This window comes from Heptranchias perlo, chromosome 16 (assembly GCF_035084215.1).
Source record: "Heptranchias perlo isolate sHepPer1 chromosome 16, sHepPer1.hap1, whole genome shotgun sequence".
Classification (NCBI taxonomy): Eukaryota; Metazoa; Chordata; class Chondrichthyes; order Hexanchiformes; family Hexanchidae; genus Heptranchias; species Heptranchias perlo.
In genome coordinates this window covers 2,519,660-2,537,474 of record NC_090340.1, presented here as the reverse complement: position 1 = coordinate 2,537,474, position 17,815 = coordinate 2,519,660, and the positions used below count along the sequence as shown (strand labels likewise).

The window sequence follows — 17,815 nt, the reverse complement described above, 5'->3', positions numbered from 1 at the left end:
CGGTGACTCGGGACGGAGCCCCCCCTCTCCCCCCGGTGACTCGGGACGGAGCCCCCCCTCTCCCCCCGGTGACTCGGGACGGAGCCCCCCCTCTCCCCCCGGTGACTCGGGACGGAGCCCCCCCTCTCCCCCCGGTGACTCGGGACGGAGCCCCCCCTCTCCCCCCGGGCCCGGTGACGGAGCCCCCCGTCTCCCCCCGCGCCCGGTGACTCGGGACGGAGCCCCCCCTATCCCCCCGGGCCCGGTGACTCGGGACGGAGCCGCCCCTCTCCCCCCGGGCCCGGTGACTCGGGACGGAGCCCCCCTCTCCCCCCGGGCCCGGTGACGGAGCCCCCCTCTCCCCCCGGGCCCGGTGACTCGGGACGGACCCCCCCGGGCCCGGTGACTCGGGACGGAGCCCCCCCTATCCCCCGGGCCCGGTGACTCGGGACGGACCCGCCCCTATCCCCCCGGGCCCGGTGATTCTGATTCAGGGCCTCCAGTCCCGCCTCCCGCACTGTTGACGAGCCGGGAACCAATCGAGGGAGCGGAGCTGGACTGGGCGCCGGACCTGCTGCCAATGGGGGTCGGGGGGCGGGACGGGCGGCCTGAGGCCCGCTCATTGTCTCGGCCCCGGAGACGGTTCCTGTTTAAAGCCCAGTGTCGGGAGGAGCGCGGCTCGATCGGTGAGTGCGGTTCATGGCAGCGTCGGTCCGTGAAATACCCACAGGATAATTAAAGGGACAGGGGCCATCCTCTAGCACCAGGATAATTAAAGGGACAGGGGCCATCCTCTATCACCAGGATAATTAAAGGTGCAGGGGCTAATCTCCACCCCAGGATAATTAAAGGGGCGGCGGCCATCATGCACTGCAGGATAATTAAAGGGGCAGGGGACATCCTCCACCTCCAGGATAATTAAAGGGGCAGGGGCCAATCTCCACGCCAGGATAATTAAAGTGGCACGGGCCATCCTCTGCTCCCAAGATAATTAAAGGGGCAGGTGCCATCCTCCACCCCCAGGATAATTAAAGGGACAGGGGCCATCCTCCACCCCCTGGATAATTAAAGGGAGGGGCCATCCTCCACCCCCAGGATAATTAAAGGGACAGGGGCCATCCTCTAGCACCAGGATAATTAAAGGGACAGGGGCCATCCTCTAGCACCAGGATAATTAAAGGGGCAGGGGCCATCCTCTATCACCAGGATAATTAAAGGTGCAGGGGCCAATCTCCACCCCAGGATAATTAAAGCGGCAGGGGCTAATCTCCACCCCAGGATAATTAAAGGGGCGGCGGCCATCATGCACTGCAGGATAATTAAAGGGGCAGGGGACATCCTCCACCTCCAGGATAATTAAAGGGGCAGGGGCCAATCTCCACGCCAGGATAATTAAAGTGGCACGGGCCATCCTCTGCTCCCAGGATAATTAAAGGGGCAGGGGCCAATCTCCATCCCAGGATAATTAAAGGGGCAGGGGTCATCCTCCACCTGCGAGATAATTACAGGCGCAGGGGCCATCCTCCACCCCCAGGATAATTAAAGGGGCAGTGGCCATTCTCTACCCCCAGGATAATTAAAGGGGCAGGTGTCATCCTCCACCTGCAGGATAATGACAGGTGCAGGGGCCATCCTCCACCCCCGGGATAATTAAAGGGGCAGGGGCCAATCTCCACCCCAGGATAATTAAAGGGGCAGAGGCCATCCTCCACCCCCAGGATAATTACAGTGGCAGGGGCCATTCTTTACCCCCAGAATACTTAAAGGGGCAGGGGCCAATCTCCACCCCCAGGATAATTAAAGGGGCAGTGGCCAATTGCCACCCTAGGATAATTAAAGCGGTGAGGGCCATACTCGACTCCCAGGATAATTAAAGTGGCAGGGGCCATCCTCTAGCGCCAGGATAATTAAAGGGGAAGGGGCCATCCTCTATCACCAGGATAATTAAAGGGGCAGGGAACATCCTCTAGCACCAGGATAATTAAAGGGGCAGGGGCCAATCTCCGCCCCAGTATAATTAAAGGGGTGGGGGCCATCCTCCAACCCCAGGATAATTAAAGGGGCAGGGGCCAATCTCCTCCCCAGGAGAATTAAATGGGCATGGGCCATCCTCTGCTCCCAGGATAATTAAAGGGGCAGGGGCCAATCTCCACCCCAGGATAATTAAAGGGGCAAGGGTCATCCTCCACCCGCAGGATAATTAAAGGGACAGGGGTCATCCTCCACCCCCAGGATCATTAAAGGGGCAGGGGCCAATCTCCACCCCAGGATAATTAAAGGGGCAAGGGTCATCCTCCACCCGCAGGATAATTAAAGGGACAGGGGTCATCCTCCACCCCCAGGATCATTAAAGGGGCAGGGGCCAATCTCCACCCCAGGATAATTAAAGAGGCAGGGGTCATCCTGCACCTGCAGGATAATTTCAGGCACAGGGGCCATCCTCCACCCCCAGGATAATTAAAGGGGCAGGAGCCATTTTCTACCCCCAGGATAATTAAAGGGGCAGGAGCCATCTTCTACCTGCAGGATAATTTCAGGCACAGGGACAATCCTCCACCCCCGGGATAATTAAAGGGGCAGAGGCCATCCTACACCCCCAGGATAATTGAAGGGGCAGGGACCATTCTCTACCCCCAGGATAATTAAAGGGGCAGGGGCCATTCTCTACACCCAGAATACTTAAAGGGGCAGGGGCTTTCCTCTACCCCCAGGATAATTAAAGGGGCAGGTGCCATCCTCCACCCCGAGGATAATGAAAGGGGCAGGGGCCATCCTGTAACACAAGGATAATGAATGGGGCATGGGCCATCCTCTATCACCAGGATGATTTAAAGGGACAGGGGCCATCCTCCACCCCCAGGATAATTAAAGGGACAGGGGCCATCCTCTAGCACCAGGATAATTAAAGGGGCAGGGGCCATCCTGTAACACAAGGATAATTAATGGGGCAGGGGCCATCCTCTAACACCAGGATAATTAAAGGGGCAGGGGCCATCCTCTATCACCAGGATAATTAAAGGTGCAGGGGCCAATCTCCACCCCAGGATAATTAAAGCGGCAGGGGCTAATCTCCACCCCAGGATAATTAAAGGGGCGGCGGCCATCATGCACTGCAGGATAATTACAGGTGCAGGGGCCATCCTCCACCCCCGGGATAATTAAAGGGGCAGGGGCCAATCTCCACCCCAGGATAATTAAAGTGGCAGAGGCCATCCTCCACCCCCAGGATAATTACAGTGGCAGGGGCCATTCTCTACCCCCAGAATACTTAAAGGGGCAGGGACCATCCTCTACCCCCAGGATAATTAAAGGGGCAGGGGCCAATCTCCACCCCCAGGATAATTAAAGGGGCAGGGGTCATCCTCCACCTGCAGGATAATTACAAGTGCAGGGGCCAAACTCCACCCCAGGATAATTAAAGGGGCAGAGGCCATCCTCCACCCCCAGGATAATTACAGTGGCAGGGGCCATTCTCCACCCCCAGAATACTTAAAGGGGCAGGGACCATCCTCTACCCCCAGGATAATTAAAGGGGCAGGTGCCATCCTCCACCCCTAGGATAATGAACGGAGCAGGGGCCATTCTCTGGCCCCAGGATAACTAAAGGGGCAGGGGTCATTCTCTACCCCAGGATAATTAAAGGGGCAGGGGCCATTCTCTAGCCCCAGGATAACTAAAGGGGTAGGGGTCATTCTCTACCCCCAGGATAATTAAAGGGGCAGGGGCCATTCTCTACCTGCAGAATAATTAAAGGGGCAGGTTCCATCCTCTACTCCCAGGATAATTAAAGGGGTAGGTGCCAATCTTCACCTCAGGATAATTAAAGGAGCAGGGGCCATCCTCTACCACCAGGATAATGAAAGGGACAGGGTCCATTCTCTACCTGCAGGATAATTAAAGGGGCAGGGACCATCCTGTACTCCCAGGATATTTAAAGGGGCAGGGGCCATTCTCTACCCCCAGGATAATTAGAGGGACAGGGGCCATTCTCTACCTCCAGGATAATTAAAGGGGCAGGGGCCATTCTCTATCACCAGGATAATTAAAGGTGCAGGGGCCAATCTCCACCCCAGGATAATTAAAGCGGCAGGGGCTAATCTCCATCCCAGGATAATTAAAGGGGCGGCGGCCATCATGCACTGCAGGATAATTAAAGGGGCAGGGGACATCCTCCACCTCCAGGATAATTAAAGGGGCAGGGGCCAATCGCCACCCCAGGATAATCAAAGAGGTGGGGGCCATCCTTCAACCCCAGGATAATTAAAGGGGCAGGGGCCAATCTCCACGCCAGGATAATTAAAGTGGCACGGGCCATCCTCTGCTTCCAGGATAATTAAAGGGGCAGGGGCCAATCTCCATCCCAGGATAATTAAAGGGGCAGTGGTCATCCTCCACCTGCGGGATAATTACAGGCGCAGGGGCCATACTCCACCCCCAGGATAATTTAAGGGGCAGTGGCCATTCTCTACCCCCAGGATAATTAAAGGGGCAGGTGTCATCCTCCACCTGCAGGATAATGACAGGTGCAGGGGCCATCCTCCACCCCCGGGATAATTAAAGGGGCAGGGGCCAATCTCCACCCCAGGATAATTAAAGGGGCAGAGGCCATCCTCCACCCCCAGGATAATTAAGGTGGCAGGGGCCATTATCTACACCCAGAATACTTAAAGGGGCAGGGACCATCCTCTACCCCCAGGATAATTAAAGGGGCAGGGGCCAATCTCCACCCCCCAGGATAATTAAAGGGGCAGGGGTCATCCTCCACCTGCAGGATAATGACAGGTGCAGGGGCCATCCTCCACCCCCGGGATAATTAAAGGGGCAGGGGCCAATCTCCACCCCAGGATAATTAAAGGGGCAGAGGCCATCCTCCACCCCCAGGATAATTACAGTGGCAGGGGCCATTATCTACACCCAGAATACTTAAAGGGGCAGGGACCATCCTCTACCCCCAGGATAATTAAAGGGGCAGGGGCCAATCTCCACCCCCCAGGATAATTAAAGGGGCAGGGGTCATCCTCCACCTGCAGGATAATTACAGGTGCAGGGGCCATCCTCCACCCCCGGGATAATTAAAGGGGCAGGGGCCAATCTCCACCCCAGGATAATTAAAGAGGCAGAGGCCATCCTCCACCCCCAGGATAATTACAGTGGCAGGGGCCATTCTCTACCCCCAGAATACTTAAAGGGGCAGGGGCCAATCTCCACCCCCAGGATAATTAAAGGGGCAGGGGCCAATTGCCACCCTAGGATAATTAAAGCGGTGAGGGCCATACTCGACTCCCAGGATAATTAAAGTGGCAGGGGCCATTCTCTAGCGCCAGGATAATTAAAGGGGAAGGGGCCATCCTCTATCACCAGGATAATTAAAGGGGCAGGGAACATCCTCTAGCACCAGGATAATTAAAGGGGCAGGGGCCAATCTCCTCCCCAGGAGAATTAAATGGGCATGGGCCATCCTCTGCTCCCAGGATAATTAAAGGGGCAGGGGCCAATCTCCACCCCAGGATAATTAAAGGGGCAAGGGTCATCCTCCACCCGCAGGATAATTAAAGGGACAGGGGTCATCCTCCACCCCCAGGATCATTAAAGGGGCAGGGGCCAATCTCCACCCCAGGATAATTAAAGGGGCAAGGGTCATCCTCCACCCGCAGGATAATTAAAGGAACAGGGGTCATCCTCCACCCCCAGGATCATTAAAGGGGCAGGGGCCAATCTCCACCCCAGGATAATTAAAGAGGCAGGGGTCATCCTGCACCTGCAGGATAATTTCAGGCACAGGGGCCATCCTCCACCCCCAGGATAATTAAAGGGGCAGGAGCCATTTTCTACCCCCAGGATAATTAAAGGGGCAGGAGCCATCTTCTACCTGCAGGATAATTTCAGGCACAGGGACAATCCTCCACCCCCGGGATAATTAAAGGGGCAGAGGCCATCCTCCACCCCCAGGATAATTGAAGGGGCAGGGACCATTCTCTACCCCCAGGATAATTAAAGGGGCAGGGGCCATTCTCTACACCCAGAATACTTAAAGGGGCAGGGGCTTTCCTCTACCCCCAGGATAATTAAAGGGGCAGGTGCCATCCTCCACCCCGAGGATAATGAAAGGGGCAGGGGCCATCCTGTAACACAAGGATAATGAATGGGGCATGGGCCATCCTCTATCACCAGGATGATTTAAAGGGACAGGGGCCATCCTCCACCCCCAGGATAATTAAAGGGACAGGGGCCATCCTCTAGCACCAGGATAATTAAAGGGGCAGGGGCCATCCTGTAACACAAGGATAATTAATGGGGCAGGGGCCATCCTCTAACACCAGGATAATTAAAGGGGCAGGGGCCATCCTCTATCACCAGGATAATTAAAGGTGCAGGGGCCAATCTCCACCCCAGGATAATTAAAGCGGCAGGGGCTAATCTCCACCCCAGGATAATTAAAGGGGCGGCGGCCATCATGCACTGCAGGATAATTAAAGGGGCAGGGGACATCCTCCACCTCCAGGATAATTAAAGGGGCAGGGGCCAATCTCCACGCCAGGATAATTAAAGTGGCACGGGCCATCCTCTGCTCCCAGGATAATTAAAGGGGCAGGGGCCAATCTCCATCCCAGGATAATTAAAGGGGCAGGGGTCATCCTCCACCTGCGGGATAATTACAGGCGCAGGGGCCATCCTCCACCCCCAGGATAATTTAAGGGGCAGTGGCCATTCTCTACCCCCAGGATAATTAAAGGGGCAGGTGTCATCCTCCACCTGCAGGATAATTACAGGTGCAGGGGCCATCCTCCACCCCCGGGATAATTAAAGGGGCAGGGGCCAATCTCCACCCCAGGATAATTAAAGTGGCAGAGGCCATCCTCTACCCCCAGGATAATTTAAGGGGCAGTGGCCATTCTCTACCCCCAGGATAATTAAAGGGGCAGGTGTCATCCTCCACCTGCAGGATAATTACAGGTGCAGGGGCCATCCTCCACCCCCGGGATAATTAAAGGGGCAGGGGCCAATCTCCACCCCAGGATAATTAAAGTGGCAGAGGCCATCCTCCACCCCCAGGATAATTACAGTGGCAGGGGCCATTCTCTACCCCCAGAATACTTAAAGGGGCAGGGACCATCCTCTACCCCCAGGATAATTAAAGGGGCAGGGGCCAATCTCCACCCCCAGGATAATTAAAGGGGCAGGGGTCATCCTCCACCTGCAGGATAATTACAAGTGCAGGGGCCATCCTCCACCCCCGGGATAATTAAAGGGGCAGGGGCCAAACTCCACCCCAGGATAATTAAAGGGGCAGAGGCCATCCTCCACCCCCAGGATAATTACAGTGGCAGGGGCCATTCTCCACCCCCAGAATACTTAAAGGGGCAGGGACCATCCTCTACCCCCAGGATAATTAAAGGGGCAGGTGCCATCCTCCACCCCTAGGATAATGAACGGAGCAGGGGCCATTCTCTGGCCCCAGGATAACTAAAGGGGCAGGGGTCATTCTCTACCCCAGGATAATTAAAGGGGCAGGGGCCATTCTCTAGCCCCAGGATAACTAAAGGGGTAGGGGTCATTCTCTACCCCCAGGATAATTAAAGGGGCAGGGGCCATTCTCTACCTGCAGAATAATTAAAGGGGCAGGTTCCATCCTCTACTCCCAGGATAATTAAAGGGGTAGGTGCCAATCTTCACCTCAGGATAATTAAAGGAGCAGGGGCCATCCTCTACCACCAGGATAATGAAAGGGACAGGGTCCATTCTCTACCTGCAGGATAATTAAAGGGGCAGGGACCATCCTGTACTCCCAGGATATTTAAAGGGGCAGGGGCCATTCTCTACCCCCAGGATAATTAGAGGGACAGGGGCCATTCTCTACCTCCAGGATAATTAAAGGGGCAGGGGCCATTCTCTATCACCAGGATAATTAAAGGTGCAGGGGCCAATCTCCACCCCAGGATAATTAAAGCGGCAGGGGCTAATCTCCATCCCAGGATAATTAAAGGGGCGGCGGCCATCATGCACTGCAGGATAATTAAAGGGGCAGGGGACATCCTCCACCTCCAGGATAATTAAAGGGGCAGGGGCCAATCGCCACCCCAGGATAATCAAAGAGGTGGGGGCCATCCTTCAACCCCAGGATAATTAAAGGGGCAGGGGCCAATCTCCACGCCAGGATAATTAAAGTGGCACGGGCCATCCTCTGCTTCCAGGATAATTAAAGGGGCAGGGGCCAATCTCCATCCCAGGATAATTAAAGGGGCAGTGGTCATCCTCCACCTGCGGGATAATTACAGGCGCAGGGGCCATACTCCACCCCCAGGATAATTTAAGGGGCAGTGGCCATTCTCTACCCCCAGGATAATTAAAGGGGCAGGTGTCATCCTCCACCTGCAGGATAATGACAGGTGCAGGGGCCATCCTCCACCCCCGGGATAATTAAAGGGGCAGGGGCCAATCTCCACCCCAGGATAATTAAAGGGGCAGAGGCCATCCTCCACCCCCAGGATAATTAAGGTGGCAGGGGCCATTATCTACACCCAGAATACTTAAAGGGGCAGGGACCATCCTCTACCCCCAGGATAATTAAAGGGGCAGGGGCCAATCTCCACCCCCCAGGATAATTAAAGGGGCAGGGGTCATCCTCCACCTGCAGGATAATGACAGGTGCAGGGGCCATCCTCCACCCCCGGGATAATTAAAGGGGCAGGGGCCAATCTCCACCCCAGGATAATTAAAGGGGCAGAGGCCATCCTCCACCCCCAGGATAATTACAGTGGCAGGGGCCATTATCTACACCCAGAATACTTAAAGGGGCAGGGACCATCCTCTACCCCCAGGATAATTAAAGGGGCAGGGGCCAATCTCCACCCCCCAGGATAATTAAAGGGGCAGGGGTCATCCTCCACCTGCAGGATAATTACAGGTGCAGGGGCCATCCTCCACCCCCGGGATAATTAAAGGGGCAGGGGCCAATCTCCACCCCAGGATAATTAAAGAGGCAGAGGCCATCCTCCACCCCCAGGATAATTACAGTGGCAGGGGCCATTCTCTACCCCCAGAATACTTAAAGGGGCAGGGACCATCCTCTACCCCCAGGATAATTAAAGGGGCAGGTGCCATCCTCCACCCCTAGGATAATGAATGGAGCAGGGGCCATTCTCTCGCCCCAGGATAACTAAAGGGGCAGGGGTCATTCTCTACCCCCAGGATAATTAAAGGGCCAGGGGCCATTCTCTAGCCCCAGGATAACTAAAGGGGTAGGGGTCATTCTCTACCCCCAGGATAATTAAAGGGGCAGGGGCCATTCTCTACCCGCAGAATAATTAAAGGGGCAGGTTCCATCCTCTACTCCCAGGATAATTAAAGGGGTAGGTGCCAATCTTCACCTCAGGATAATTAAAGGGGCAGGGGACATCCTCTACCACCAGGATAATGAAAGGGACAGGGGCCATCCTCTACCACCAGGATTAGAAAGGGACAGGGGCCATTCTCTACCTCCAGGATAATTAAAGGGGCAGGGACCATCCTGTACTCCCAGGATATTTAAAGGGGCAGGGGCCATTCTCTACCCCCAGGATAATTAGAGGGACAGGGGCCATTCTCTACCTCCAGGATAATTAAAGGGGCAGGGGCCATTCTCTATCACCAGGATAATTAAAGGGGCAGGGGCCATCCTCTAACACCAGTGTAATTAAAAGGGCAGGGGCCATCCTCCACCCCCCAGGATAATTAAAGAGGCAGGGGCCAATCACCATCCCGGGATAATTAAAGGGGCAGGGGCCAATCACCATCCCGGGATAATTAAAGGGGCAGGGGCCATCCTCGATCACCGGGATAATTAAAGGGGCAGGGGCCATCCTCGAACACCAGGATAATTAAAGGGGCAATGGCCATCCTCGATCACCAGGATAATTAAAGGGGCAGGGGCCGTCCTCTATCACCAGGATAATTAAAGGGGCAGGGGCAATCCTCTATCACCAGGATAATTAAAGGGACAGGGGCCATCCTCTGCCCCCAGGATAATTAAAGTGGCAGGGGCCAATCGCCACCCCGGGATAATTAAAGGGGTGGGGGCTATCCTCGACTCCCAGGATAATTAAAGGGGCAGGAGCCAATCTCCATGCTAGGATAATTAAAGAGGCAGGGGCCATCCTCCACCCCCAGGATAATTAAAGGGGCAGGGGCCAATTGCCACCCTAGGATAATTAAAGGGGTGAGGGCCTTCCTCGACTCCCAGGATAATTAAAGGGGCAGGGGCCATCCTCTAGCGCCAGGATAATTAAAGGGGAAGGGGCCATCCTCTATCACCAGGATAATTAAAGGGGCAGGGAACATCCTCTAGCACCAGGATAATTAAAGGGGCAGGGGCCAATCTCCGCCCCAGTATAATTAAAGTGGTGGGGGCAATCCTCCAACCCCAGGATAATGAAAGGGGCAGGGGCCAATCTCCTCCCCAGGAGAATTAAAGGGGCATGGGCCATCCTCTGCTCCCAGGATAATTAAAGGGGCAGGGGCCAATCTCCACCCCAGGATAATTAAAGGGGCAAGGGTCATCCTCCACCCGCAGGATAATTAAAGGGACAGGGGTCATCCTCCACCCCCAGGATCATTAAAGGGGCAGGGGCCAATCTCCACCCCAGGATAATTAAAGAGGCAGGGGTCATCCTGCACCTGCAGGATAATTTCAGGAGCACGGGCCATCCTCCACCCCCAGGATAATTAAAGGGGCAGGGGCCATTTTCTACCCCCAGGATAATTAAAGGGGCAGGAGACATCTTCTACCTTCAGGATAATTAAAGGTGCAGGGACAATCCTCCACCCCCGGGATAATTAAAGGGGCAGAGGCCATCCTCCACCCCCAGGATAATTGAAGGGGCAGGGACCATTCTCTACCCTCAGGATAATTAAAGGGGCAGCGGCCATTCTCCACACCCAGAATACTTAAAGGGGCAGGGGCTTTCCTCTACCCCCAGGATAATTAAAGGGGCAGGTGCCATCCTCCACCCCGAGGATAATGAAAGGGGCAGGGACCATTCTCTACCCCCAGGATAATTAAAGGGGCAGGGGCCATTCTCTACCCCCAGAATAATTAAAGGGGCAGGGGCCAATCTCCACCCCAGGATAATTAAAGGGACAAGGGTCATCCTCCACCCGCAGGATAATTAAAGGGGCAGGGGCCATCCTCCACCCCCAGGATCATTAAAGGGGCAGGGGCCAATCTCCACCCCAGGATAATTAAAGAGGCAGGGGTCATCCTGCACCTGCAGGATAATTTCAGGCGCAGGGGCCATCCTCCACCTTCAGTATAATTAAAGGGGCAGCGGCCATTTTCTACCCCCAGGATAATTAAAGGGGCAGGAGCCATCTTCTACCTTCAGGATAATTAAAGGTGCAGGGACAATCCTCCACCCCCGGGATAATTAAAGGGGCAGAGGCCATCCTCCACCCCCAGGATAATTGAAGGGGCAGGGACCATTCTCTACCCCCAGGATAATTAAAGGGGCAGGGGCCATTCTCTACACCCAGAATACTTAAAGGGGCAGGGGCTTTCCTCTACCCCCAGGATAATTAAAGGGGCAGGTGCCATCCTCCACCCCGAGGATAATGAAAGGGGCAGGGACCATTCTCTACCCCCAGGATAATTAAAGGGGCAGGGGCCATTCTCTACCCCCAGGATAATTAAAGGGGCAGGGGCCATTCTCTACCCCCAGAATAATTAAAGGGGCAGGGCCAATCCTCTACTCCCAGGGTAATTAAAGGCGTAGGGGCCAATCTTCACCCCAGGATAATTGAAGGGACAGGGGCCATTCTTTACCCCCAGGAGAATTAAAGGGGCAGGGGCCATCCTCCACCCCCCCAGGATAATTAAAGGGGCAGAGGCCATCCTCCACCCCCCAGGATAATTAAAGGGGCAGGGGCCATCCTCTACCCCCAGGATAATTAAAGGGGCACTGCATCCTTTCTCTGTGGGTTTGACATTGATTTACTGCCCCTTCCACCTGTGGTTGCCAAGGCACTGATCATGTGGCATCTGCCCACTTAGCATTTACCTCAGTTGAGTATCACAGTATCAATTACTGCCAAATAAAATACTTCCGTCCGGTAGTTTGTACAATACGAAGATTTCAGGAAGTTTAATTACAAACTAATTTATAAATCAAAGCAAGGATGCAACAGAATAGAAAGTTTTAAGGATAAGTCATGATTAAATAAATACTGCTCCTGTGATGTTGCTACAGGATCGACCACAGAGTAACATCAATCCCACTGATTCCACAAAAATATCATTGATAGAAGTAATTTCTAACTAAAATTTCGTGCAATTTTATGAGTTTTTACAAATGCAGCTATAATAATACACAGTTGTAAAAATAATAAATAAAACCAAACCAAATTTCATTCAATTCACCAAATCAAAAGCAAAATACTGCGGATGCTGGAAATCTGAAATAAAAACAGAAAATGTTGGAAAAGCTCAGCAAGTGAGGCAGCATCTATGGAGAAAGAAACAGAGTTAACGTTTCAGGTCGAAAACCTTTCATCAGAACTGAAAGATGTTAAATAGTTAAAGTTTTTAAGCAAATACAAAGCCAGGGAAAGTGAGTGCGGGCGAGGGAAAAACAAAAGGGAAGGTCTGTGATAGGGTAGAGGGCAAGAATGATTAAATGTCGAAAGGGATGATAGTTCAAGGTAAGGAGGGTGGTAATGGGACAAGTAAAGAAACAAATGATGAGTCTAGAGGAGCTGTAAATGGCAACAGCAGAACCATTACCAGCAGCTGCAGTCCAGCAAAAAAAGTTAAAAATCGGAGCAGTGGTTATACTCTGAAGTTATTGAAATCAATTTGGAATCCGGAAGGTTGTAAAGTGCCTAAACGAAAGACGAGGTGCTGTTCCTCGAGCTTCATTGGAACAGTGTCAGAGGCCGAGGACGTAGAGGTCAGAGTGGGAGTGGGTGAATTCATTCAATTCTCTCACTCCCACGTGCCAGCCCAGAAGCCCAGTGTCAGGGAGCTGAGGCTCAGTCCTCAGGAAGAAGCACCAAAGCTGCCTGACTCTGGTAATAAAACACATTCTACAACAGCGTTCAGCGCAGGCTGACACGGACTGGCCCTCTCCCAGAGGCTGGGTTACTCCATCCAGCGGCTGCGGTCGGTGGCTGCTCTCCCTATCTTCAGTCACGGGAGACCAGGTGTCATTGTTTGATTCCCCTCACCCTGCTCTTACCCGTTGAAATATTAATCCCGATCCCGAATCTCGCAAGCCAGTCAGTAGAGAGAGAACGGAGCTAAAATTCTCAGAATTGAAAGCAGGGGTCATTGGGCGGGACCGGCTGTTAGAAGAAATTCCAGGCCTCTTCTTGAAATGGGAGGCAGGGAATGGCTGCGACAGAAGACAGGCAGGCTCCTCAGGGACACGGCCAAGGTTTATCTACAGCAGGAATGGATCTGGAGCCGCAACAGATCTTTTTTAATAATCTTCATAGTTAACAGACAAAACACTCTCAAAAATATCTTTATACTGAAGTGTAATTGAGCATGGCTCGCCTTTCTTTCTCTCACTGAGTTTGGGATTAACCTTGTTTGTTATATAAAAAAAACCTCACCTTTTCCCTTGCCGTCCTAATTATTCCACATTTCCTGTCAGAAATTCCAGGCGCTTTTTACAGTCAGGTTTAAATCTGCCATCTTGGTACAGGAGGGGGGTCAGTGTGCAGCACAGTGCATGTATCCGCCATCTTGGTACAGGAGGGGTCAGTGCGCAGCGCAGTGGGTGTATTCTGCCATCTTGGAACAGGAAGGGGGATCAGTGTGCAGCGCAGTACATTTATCTGCCATCTTAGTACAGGAAGGGTGGTCAGTGTGCAACACAGTTCATGTATCTGCCATCTTGGTACAGGAGGGAGGGTCAGTGTGCAGAACAGTGCATGTATTCGCCATCTTGGTACAGGAGGGAGGGTCAGTGTGCAGTACAGTGCATGTATTCGCCATCTTGGTACAGGAGGGAGGGTCACTGTGCAGTACAGTGCATGTATTCGCCATCTTGGTACAGGAGCCAGAGCGGGTGGGCTCGGGGTCTGTTCCCACCTGGTCCCAGGCACCCAGATAGATAATGTTTGGCTCATTTATTTGATACGTTCACTCCACACCAGGTTTGCTGCCAGGTTTCTCCCCATCTATCCTGAAAGCACTGACTCACGCTGGGATTAGTGCTCCACAGGCATTGCCTGACTGGCCATTCTTCAACTGTGAGTTGGGACAGTGAGTTTCAGCAGGAAATTTGACCATGGGTGGCATCACTTGTCGGGTGAGGAGAGACACGGTCTTGGTTGTAATGCCAAGTCGAGATCAAAAAACATTAAAGAGCAGGCTGTACATATGGTGGGGCCTTAGATCCTAAAAGTGATTCCCATCCAGTCCCACCTTACCAATGATTAAACGCAAAGTTCTCAGTTCCTGAACAGCTCCAGGTCCCTGATATGCTGCTTAGTTGCTTCATCCTTCCAACTGCTGCTGAATTCCCCCAAATACAGTGTCTCCTTGACATTAGGCAACAGATGAAAAATATATACAGATCAGGACAGTTTCAGCTTCCATCTGTGCTCCAGTAGCCAAGGCACAGTTCTTGTACCTTTGAACAACGAAAGGAAAACAATCAGCCAAGGTTCCTGCTCCCGATCACTATCCAGTGACCCCCGTGTGTTCCTGCTCCCGATCACTATCCAGTGACACCCCGTGTGTTCCTGCTCCCGGTCACTATCCAGTGACACCCGTGTTTTGATACTGGGTGAGGTGAAAGTTCAGCTCAGCTGCGAGGCAACCCACTACAGTCGAATAGCCAGCTCTAACACTGTCTGGCCAAGGTGACAGGTGAAAAATAGGCACTTGGTTGGGTTACTGAATGACAAACAGCAACAGTTGAATCATAACTGAAAATGAGTCAGTGCGTTCTGGAAAAGAGAGAAAGAAAAAAATTGGAAAGTGCAAAATCGGTTGGTAATATTGATTTCAACACGATGAGAATACAGGAAGATAGAATAATGAACCGGATGGTGTATTTACAGCTCAGTGGGAATGACAGCGCGAAGAAAGCTACCTGGAAACTACAGTGGTCTCTTCTGAATTTCTGTCCTATACTCAAGTAATGACTTTTGTAAATTAATTTTACAGCATATTAGAAATGGAGGATGTGCAAACGGGAAGCTCAAACCAAACATCACTCCATTCGCCAGACCCTAAAAATGTCCAGCTTTTGAATATGGAAGGAAAACTGTTTGAGTGTTCTGTCTGTGGGAAAAAATTTAAAACATCGGTGTGGCTGGAAAAGCACCAAGACACACACACCCGAGGGAGAGTGTTCCAGTGCACTGACTGTGGAAAGAGCTTTAACCAGTCACGCAACCTGAAAAAACATTGCACCATTCACAGCGGGGAGAAACTGTACACGTGTTCTGTGTGTGGACGAGGCTTCAGCCGATCATCCAACCTGGCAAGACACAAGGGCAACCACGGCGGGGAGAAACCGTGTAAATGTGGGGACTGTGGGAAGGGATTCAATTACCCCTCTGAGCTGGAAATTCATCGACGCAGTCACACTGGAGAGTTGCCATTCACCTGCTCCGTGTGTGGGAAGGGATTCACCCAGTCCTCCAGCCTACTGACACACCAGCGAGTTCACACGGGAGAGAAGCCGTTTACCTGCTCCATGTGTGGAAAGGGATTTGCTCGGTCGTTCCATCTACTGACACACCATCGTGTTCACACCAGGGAGCACCCGTTCACCTGCTCCGTGTGTGGGAAGAGATTCACTCAGTCCTCCCACCTACTGACACACGAACGTGTTCACAATAAAGAAAGGCTGTTCACCTGCTCAGTGTGTGAGAAAGGATTCACTCAGTCCTCCACCCTCCTGAGGCACCAGCGTGCTCATTCTGGAGAGAGACCATTCTCCTGCTCCGTGTGTGGTAAGGGATTCACCCAGTCTTCACACCTACTGACGCACCAGCGTGTTCACACCAGGGAAAGGCCATTCACCTGCTCTGTGTGTGGGAAGGGATTCACTCAGTCATCCCACCTGCTGAATCATCAGCGCATTCACTCTGGCGAGAGGCTGTATAAATGCTCAGTGTGTGGGAAGGGATTCATTTGTTCATCGTATCTGCTGATGCACCAGCGTGTGCATGGTGACTGCAGCGGTTAGATTAGCTGTTATAACATCCAGCACTGAGCCAGGCTGGGGTTTGTTCATGCTGATGTTAATAACTCCTGTAACTGGGCAGGATTTTGAAATTGTATATTTATGTCAAATAATTTTGCTTTGTTTTAAATACACCGAGGGTAGTATTCACGGGCGATTGTGCTCATGTTCACTTGACCTTCTGTTCGCTATTGAATGGAATTGCTAATCAGATTGTTCTAAATGGGTTATCACCTCTGTTGAATTAAGAAGAATATCCTACAAATGTGTTAAACTTGTTGGCGTAACAGTGTGTTTCAATACTTGCTGTTCATGATCTTTTCTCTTAATTTAGCTTTTCACTTCAATCCCAAATTAATCTTTGGTGCATGATATTCTCTTCAGTGTCTGAAAGATTCCACTTATTAAAACCTTGCATTAAAAAATGCCAACTGACACCTGCTGACAATTACTGTTCCAAATCTCGGGTCGGCACTAAATATTCCCACAGGATCAGAGTCACCAGCGGCTCCTGCCAGTGAACCTCACATCCTCGACCACCTGGACTGCACCTTCACTGCCCAATACCTAGTGGGGCAGGGGGTTGGTGTAACAATAAGACCCCTTGTTGTGTGTATTGGATACTATGGTCTCACCCATGCCCAACGTGAGTTCTCCTATCTCCCAGGAGGCAGACTTGAGTAATTCTAAACCACAAACATTTATTTTAACTTCATAGCAGCATCATAATATAAATTAACTCCCTTCCAAGGCAAATAGATAAAAAACCTCAAGGTGTGACAAATACTAAATTACATATTAACATTAGGAGGAACAGGAGTAGGCCATTCAGCCCCTCGGGCCTGTTCCATCATTCAGTCAGATCGTGGCTGATCTGTACCTCAACTCCATTTTCCTGTATCTGCTCCATATTCCTTGATACCATTACCTGACAAAAATCTGTTGATCTTAGTCTTCAAAGCTCCAATTGATCCCCAGCACCCACAATCTTTTAGGGGGGAGAGTTCTAGATTTAAACTACCCTTTGTGTGAAAAAGTGCTTCGTGATCACGCTCCTGAATGGCCGAGCTCTAATTTTAAGATTATGTCCCCTTCTTCTGTATTCCCTCACCAGAGGATTTTTTTTTTTATTCGTTCATGGGATGTGGGCGTCATGGGCAAGGCCGGCATTTATTGCCCATCCCTAATTGCCCTTGAGAAGGTGGTGGTGAGCCGCCTTCTTGAACCGCTGCAGTGCTGTTAGGAAGGGAGTTTCAGGATTTTGACCCAGCGACGATGAAGGAACGGCGATATATTTCCAAGTTAGGGTGGTCTACATATAAAATTCATATACTCGGGAGTGAGTTACAGGCTGGGATCTGATCGAGGGGTTTGGTTGGTTTATATACAAAAAAGCGGACACCCGGGAGAGTTTATACAACCTGCCCTCATAATTTAACCCTCTAAACCCGGTATCATTTTGACTTGGGTTGGAAATTGGTTGGGTGGTAGGAGACAGAGAGTGGGGAAAAAGGGAACGTACTCAGATTGGCAGGATGTGACAAGCGGTGTTCCCCAGAGATCTGTTCTTAGGCCTTTTCACCATATTTATTTATGACCCAGATAAAGGAATAGAGAGTTGTATAAGACTGCAGATGACACTATGGAGAGACAGGAAG

The 17,815-nt window shown here is 52.0% G+C and overlaps 1 protein-coding gene across 1 annotated transcript; it reads left to right on the top strand.

Moving 5' to 3' along the window:
* Nucleotides 1-244: 244 nt before the first annotated feature.
* Nucleotides 245-16,531, top strand: LOC137333454 (zinc finger protein 16-like). Its single transcript, XM_067997605.1, has 2 exons — nt 245-665; nt 15,131-16,531. Exon 2 carries the CDS (start codon nt 15,141-15,143, stop codon nt 16,158-16,160), a length of 1,020 nt encoding a protein of 339 aa, XP_067853706.1. The 5' UTR covers nt 245-665; nt 15,131-15,140; the 3' UTR covers nt 16,161-16,531.
* The last annotated feature ends 1,284 nt before the right edge of the window (nt 16,532-17,815 follow it).

Excerpts from the sequence above, each read along its gene's own strand:
- LOC137333454 (XM_067997605.1), top strand. The coding sequence starts at position 15,141 with ATGGAGGATGTGCAAACGGGAAGCTCAAACCAAACATCACTCCATTCG.